Below are 7,773 nucleotides of genomic sequence, written 5' to 3' on the forward strand. Positions count from 1 at the left end.
CACTTGTCCTCTGTGTTAGGTACTTCAGTGAAATAGGGTTACACAGGACATGATTAAGAGGAGTCACAGGCTCTTGGTGGACTTCATTGCAGTGCTCAGCCTCTGCTGTAATCACCTTCCATGCAGCCCCTGACAGGTTTCCTCTGGCAGATAAGACCCTTACTTGGCCTCATGGTGAACAGGAGTCTACTGTGACTTTCAGAAATACCATTACCATTGAAAAATTTGGTACGTGCCACCTTCAGGCAAGTGCAACAGAATATCAGCAAGTGTTTTCCATACTCAGATCTCTTCTACTTCTCAAAAATGACATATAATGCTCAAATAAAAGGGCCTAAAATATGCCAAATAGCCAGAACATGTGCGTTGAACTCTGTTATTTTGGAGTCACTTGGAAGTAGCCAGTAACACCAGAGTAGTAAGGTAGATGTTTAAACTAACACCCACATGGTCAAAATAACTGTGGATTCTAGTCTGATGCTGTTGCAGCCACATAAAGCCACTGAAATGTCATCTGTCCTTAGGAAAATATGAAAGGCACTCACTCTTCCACTATGTCCAGTGCTTTGCCATACACTTGACATGAATTTTCTATACATAAACCAGTAAAATATGTAAAAGGCAAAATCCATGCCACCTGCACAAAGACACTTCAAAGACACTCTTGTGACTTGCATTCAATTAGTTTGTCAACAAGCTGTCCCCTGACAAGCCACTCATAGACATGACAGTGCTTTCAGGATATGTCTGGTGAGAAAGGAATAGCCTCTATCAGTAGGAACAAAGAAATATGTTGAATCTCTTGTTTGTTCCTCCGACTTCACAAAATCACAGAATATTCTGAGTTGAAAAGGACCCACAAGGATCATCATGTCCAGCTCTTACGTGAATGGCCCATATGGTGATGAAACCCATGACCTCAGTGTTATTTGCACCATGCTCTGAGCAACTGACATAACTTCAGTCTACTCTGCTTCCTACTGCTGTTGCTGAGCAAAAGGTCTGAACTACCTGGGGGCAATACTGGCAGCCCCCAAGGAGGAAAAGAGACAGAAAAGATACCCCTAAATATGTGCCTGAATGCAGACACTGACACCTATCATCAGTAAGTCATTTCCACCCAGACCCCAGAGGCTTGAAGACACACAACACAGCAAATGCGGAAGCTGCTGTCTTGCTCAGTGAAATTCATGTCTGCTGGAAAAGGAGGCCTCAAGCAGCCAGCATAAATTGCAGCAGCCCTCACAGCCTGCATCAGTTCACACCAGGGAATAAAACCAAAGCATCTCAGCGTGAATCTTCCCCAAGATACGCTCCATTGCTTTTCGCTCGCCAACAAGAACTAGGACATAACTGTTTTGTTATCTGTCATTATCTGTTCTCATGTTCTCACAAGCAAATGGGTAATATTCCCCCAGCAGGTAGCACTCTGCAAAGCTGGCTCTGGGAACAGATGAGTGCATTCATTGCAGGGACCTTTGCATTGAAACTGAACCCAGCAGATCTCTGTGGCACTGGGCTGCAAAGGCAGGCAAACAAACAGCAAAAGCAACAGTGAAGTTATGCCAAACATACACCGTGCAGTTGATTTCCAAATGTGGTTTACTATCTGTATTAGCAAAGAACAAAGGAGGAGAAAGACTTAAAATATGATGCATGATAAAAATATTTCTCAGAGGGATGATTTTAAAAGTTTTCTGTTAGGCATCATCTTCTCTTTAAGCCTTGAATAACGTTTCATTTTCAGATTTATATCGCAAATAATAACCACATTTTCTTTTTTTTAGAAGTATCTGTGCAGGTCTTCAAATAGTTGGCTCTCTGTTTGACCTAAGAATACTGTATAGATCACTCTCCCTACCAAGGCCTCAAGAGATAAGAGGATAATAACACTACTTGTTGGCCCTTAGTGTTCTCCCTCAATGGACCCAGCTACTTCCCAGCACAGACTTGTTTTTTGGTAGCTGGACATGTTCACTCCAGCAACTTGTGCAGCATTTCCTGCTGTCCCTTTCCCACTTTCTCAAGAAAACTGGAACAAAATAGCTTTGGGGCCAGAGTCGATTAATATCCCCAGATACTTTACATTCAACATGCCATCTGTGTTTTGTTTTCTTGTTAAGAGGGTTTTGTAACATTTTTTATTATCTACTGTAACTAGAAACAACAGCAGGAAATCGTGTAGTGCAAAGCAAGTATAGCGAGTGATTTGGCTTCACGATCACAGGCCATCAATCCTCCACTTGAAACTTCTCCACTGCAAGTCTTTTCCATCCTCTCTTGCACATGTACCTATGAGAGAGAGGGGGTACAAGTGTGGGGTAAAAGCATGCATATGGCAGAAGGGCAGGAGATGGTTAAAAGCACTCCCCAAAAATAAGGCATAGAAGGGTTTGATGGTGTTGCAGATACCGTTTGCAAACAGCATGCAAACTAGTTAGTTCATTGCTAATTTTTCTGAGGGACACAAACTTTTTTGTATCTTTGGTCAACCCAAGAGATTATCTGACTGTCCAATTTACTTGGTCCTGTGCTCTCAGCAATTTGATTAACAGCTTCATTGATTAATAGTGATTAGTTTAACCAACGGGCTTAACCTCAGAATTAATGTGTGGTCAGTAATTTAAGTGACTTGTAAAAAAAAAGTCATCCTGATTGCTGCCTTGCAGCCCATTTTCCATTAAATCTTTCTTCTAATTTGTAACCTTCTGCTTTGTGTAAAAACTCACCATCTCACATAACTCCAGTTTCAGTGTTTGGACTCCTCTGTAGACACTAAGTGTAGGAAAAAAAAAAGGAGGAAGCAACATGGATTATGATATCCTAGTGCAGAGTTATTGTAAAATTGCACTTGCTGCATGCCAGAGAATAGGAAATTTCATTTTCAAGGGCTCCCTGGGGGGCGGAGATAAACTACAAAAGTCACAACTTGTCATAATTAAACACTCATGCCCATTACACACAAAGGAAATTATGCACGTTTATCTAGGTCATTGAAACATTCATATGGCAATACTATACAGGAACGTCCATTAATATCCTGTAAGAATTTAGTGAAAGTGTTCTCCCAGAAGCCATGCAAGGCTGTCTCTGATGAAGGTGCTGTAATAGCATGGAGGAGGTGGGGGAAGGGATGGGAATGGTTAATGTATTTCCAGAAGGAAGACAAAAATACTTAGATGGGTATACCCACCATTCCTTCTCTGCCAAGAAAAGCATAAATATATTAATTGGATAAGCTTTTCATATTCAATGTGGTTATCTAGCAATAGCAATGGAAGTGGTTTTAAAAGTGATAAACAGTAAGTGTTGTGGTGCTTGGAAGTGAGCTTGGTTTGTCTAGTGAAATTTGTACTGGAAGTTGGTAGCTCTGAAAATATATCCCACCTCTTCTCTCAGATTTGTATTTATTTTGAGTATCTGCTTTCTGTGGGAATGTGTGTGTGGGTTAACAAATAAGAAAATAATTTTCTGCAGATATTGCTGTAGTCATCCATATTCTCTTTATTCTTGTCACCTCCTCAATGGTAAACTGTAGTAATTTTGCCTGCCCTCCGGTACTTCCCGAAAGTCAAAAATATGTTTTTCCCCATTAAAAACCCAGCAAGGATTGTTAGAAACAGCCCTGATGAGTTTGGCACTGGCATCTCCTGGGAAATTAATGGCCAGGTGTCACTAATGGCTCTCAGCTTTGTGTCAACACTCCAAGTTACTCTTAATCCCCAGGACAGGCTTTGCTCTTTATTGCTTAATTAGAACACAAACAGTTCTATGAAAATAACACTGATGGTCTGACTCAAACTCACAAAAGAAGATAAAATGCAGGACTTAAGGGTTAAAAAAAAGTCCCAGAACTAACATGTAGCCATCTGTGTAAGTAGGTTTTGTTTTATGGCAAACACTGTTAATAGAAATGGTTGAAAATTTATTTTTTTCAGGATCTGATCTTTTGCAACTAAAAGACCTGCATTCATTTGCTTTTATTCCTAGATTATGGTTTACGCTGTTTGGACCACTGCCAAGTATGTGACAGCCCTCATGTGGGAAAGTGGCATGAATTTTAAGAATGAATGAGTAGTCTTCCAAGTGTTTGTGCCAGAAGCACCTCATTCACTAGTGGTGTTTGTTTTTTACTTATATAAGACGTTTTATTCATCCAATCAAAGAAGAATGTCTTACCATATGACCCCTGAAATCTGTGTGTCTCAAAGAGTCATAGGGTAGAAGAACCCACAATTTTGATATTTCATCAAAATATTGGGTAAAACTCTCATTCAATAAACATGTTCACAGAAAATCCATAATAAGTCATTAACCATTTTTTAATTCAAAAGGACAGGATTTTGTGATAACATCTGAGGTTATTTCACTTTCGTTTGCTTTCAAAATGCTTTTCAAGCTCTGACATGTACAATAGTTTGCTGTTTGAAGAAGTGTTCCATCCCCAACTCTAGAGGTTGAAAGGTCTATCTAAAAAAGGGAGCTCCTAAAAAGCCAAATCTGAAACCATGAAAGTTTATTCTCCTAGGTTCAAACTTTATTGTTGGAATGATCTAAGGATCATTTTTATGAATATGTATAATTTTTTTTTTTTATCGATAAAGCAATCCAAATTAAGCCCAGTGCTCTGCTTAAAATATATGGTAAAATATATGGCATGCAATGTTCATCTGACTGTAGAAGAAATTTCCAGACCTGAACTAGTAAGACCCATGTCTGGATGTAGATTCAAACACATGATTTTGCTTAAGACACTTTGTTCCAGCTGCCAAAGAAAGAATTTTTATTCTTTAGCTATTTGTGAATCTGGATATACACCAGATACAGTCCTACAGTAAAGCAGGAACACGACCTTTAGACTTTTACAGAAAACCAACGCTAAAACGCATTTCAAATGATTATTTTACAGTGCATTAAAAAAAAACACCTTTCTCTTCCAAATTAGCAGATATCTCTAGACTAAGTCCCATTTCCTTCAAGAGGATGCAAGTGAAAATAAGCTATTATTTTATAGGTTTTCACTGGTGTCTGTCCCTTTGAAAAATAAGAAAAGCAGTGATGCAGCCACCAGTATTTTGGATACATTTGGAATACGTGCCATACCGATTAGCAGTGCTATTATCCCTGTCGGCAGCGCTGCCGTGCTTCTGCTAAGCTGTCTCGGAAGGCTCACATACATACAATGCATCCTGTTTCTTCTAAAAAAAAAAAAAAAAATCACTTAAGCTGACTTCTACTAATCCCCCTGGCCACACAGAGTGGGCTCACTCAGACTGAGGAGCCAATTTATAATTGGATCTATAGTACCTCTTGCAAGATAGAAATTTAGCTTCACATTTGGAAAAGGTGAGAGGAGGGAGAAAATGTTGGAAGGTTTTCACAGCTATCCCAGTAACAACATCTGTATGAGCTCCATATTGGAGATTACTGTAATAACACAGAACATCTACTGAGCAACATTAAGTTACTCTGTTTTCTTCTGTCTGTGTGTGTAACACACAAGTCCAAGTTTTAACAGTGCATATGCTCTACAGACTTACGACTTTGTACATTCAAATTAAGAACTTTTGAGAGACATGTTGCTTTATTTCTTTCAGCCAGTTCTAGTTTTAGCCTTTTTTAGCAGGAAATATAAATTTTAAATATTGTGAGAGACACCACACACTTGCACTATGAATTATTTCCCTAGGGTTTCCCTGGGGTAGAAAGGTTGATTTTAAGCAGATTATCTGTCCAAATGTGGCTGTGTACATTTGTCACTCGAGTCTTCAATTAACTGGAAACTCCTAATAGCCATGTAGGACCTGAAACTTTTGTTCAGCTTAGCCTGCTTGGCTACACTTCATATGCTGGCAAACAATTACTTTTTTGCACACATGGTACTGTGTGAGGGAAATTTCCCCAAATGAAGGGAAAAAAGTTAGGGCCCTCATTTTATGCACTGTATTGCCACCATTTGCTAAGCATGATGTGCTAGGTGTTGATCTTGCAGTACATCTCCAAGGCAAAATGAAGTTATAGATGTAGCGTGCCTTGATCTACTCAGTATGCCTCACTGAATCTGCTTAGCCTGGGTAACAGGAGAAGTGAAAGGATGCTGTACAAGAATCAGGACAGCTCAGCAACCCAAGTGCCCTTCCAAGACTCATTAGTGAGGCCTGAAGCCTCTGCACTGCATCTCTGCTGATCTTGGACATTTTTATAAGCACACTTTCATCTTGTTTTGGAGACCAGCCCCTAGAAATTAAGAGTCTCTAGGAAATTTGTTTCTCCCCTAAGAGATTGGAAAGGACCATCACCTTCTTCTTGACTTTCTTTTAAATGGATGGATGAATGTGGAGGAAATGTGACAAAAGTATGTCTTCAGGAAAGAAAGCATCAAAACAGGTAAGTAGTAATACTTACTGAGTATTAGAACATAGTAGCCACCTGTGGGAAAGTCGTTCCACATTCAAAGGGCCAAGGACAGAAATGCTGTGGAGTGACACCAAGGCAACTGCGTTGGATGCACCTGCAGAGTTACAAATGGGAAACAAAACTCAGAAATACAACACAGGGAAAGTGCAGAACTGTGCTCAAAACTGAGTGTAAGGCAACTCCAGCTGAGACAAATCAATAGAGAGTGGCAAGGGCTAAGGAAATAAGCAAAGAGCACAAGCTTCCCCACAGCATTCTTCCCAGACTGGAAGGTGCAGTGCTCAAGGCAGTTGGTTCTGGGTCTGGGATGGCCCTGGGATGAGGCAGCAGCACTTCAGCACAGATCTTGGGTTGCTGAAGAAGTTACTCTTGTGTGTCTGTTCTTCAATAGCATTCCTGGAGAGTTAATGTGCAGTTACAGCACATGCACTACGGACTTTCATACAGCGTTGGTTGTTTAAGTTATATCTGCATAAAATGAGTGTTCAAAATACTGAGCGGCTGTGCAACCCAGAGTTGAACAGACCTAAACACTTCATGAAATACTAACAAAATAGCTATAAATCTCAAGCGTAAAATGCCCTGCTCAATACATGCAGAATATTTAATCTTACTTTTTCCTCAGGACACACATCATTAACTGCTAATCAACTCAAGCTTCAGAAATCCCTGAGCGCTCTTCTCAGTTTTCAAAAATGCAGGCACAAAACAAAGTACTTTTTATCCCACCCTCAGCAAGGGTAACGGGTCCCAGAGGTGTCCAGGTGCAGGTGACATCGCTGCGCTGCACACCGTACCACGCTGTGCTGGATGCACTTTGCCTGCGTTTTATGGAGCTGACACAAAACCCTTCAGGTTGACAAACAAAACTGCTCCGTGGCACATGGTGCTGCCCTGCAATTAGGCAGTGCCTGGGAAGCTGAAGCCAGCAGAACTCGCCTGCTCCCATTAAGTCTGGGCAGGCAGATGCAGTCTCGGTGGGGCTGGGTGGGAGGGAGCTTGGTGGAGGGCTTGCTTTGCCGAGTGAGCTGAGCGGTGGCATCAGGCACAGAGCAGATCCCTCTTGCTGGAAGTCTTTATTTCCCTCTTGGAATCCAACCTGGGAATGGTCCCCCTTTATGTGCAAGGGCTGAGCTCAAGCACACCCTCTGCAGTGCTCTTATTTGTAAGGGAGGGGCTGCTATTTAATTAGCCTGGCGGGATATGCTGTGCATTTCAACAGAATGAGAGAATGCTGCTTTGTTAAAATGCCTGCTTGCAGGTGCTAACAGGAGTAATTGGTGATTCCCCCCAGCATAACGTTTCTGCTGGAGAATTTCTGCCCCGGATCCTAGAGCCTCTCCTTTATCTGAGTAA

General features: G+C 41.1%; 1 protein-coding gene across 1 annotated transcript; it reads right to left on the bottom strand.

The window, feature by feature from the left end:
* Positions 1–1,584: 1,584 nt before the first annotated feature.
* Positions 1,585–7,548, bottom strand: LOC111922856 (uncharacterized). Its single transcript, XM_086879991.1, has 4 exons — positions 7,357–7,548; positions 6,406–6,511; positions 2,730–2,775; positions 1,585–2,292 (listed from the first exon to the last, which is right to left on the bottom strand). Exons 1-4 carry the CDS (start codon positions 7,457–7,459, stop codon positions 2,158–2,160), a joined length of 390 nt encoding a protein of 129 aa, XP_086736117.1. The 5' UTR covers positions 7,460–7,548; the 3' UTR covers positions 1,585–2,157.
* Between the last annotated feature and the right edge of the window lie 225 nt (positions 7,549–7,773).

Source organism: Cyanistes caeruleus, chromosome 3 (assembly GCF_971803275.1).
Source record: "Cyanistes caeruleus chromosome 3, bCyaCae1.hap1.1, whole genome shotgun sequence".
NCBI lineage: Eukaryota > Metazoa > Chordata > Aves > Passeriformes > Paridae > Cyanistes > Cyanistes caeruleus.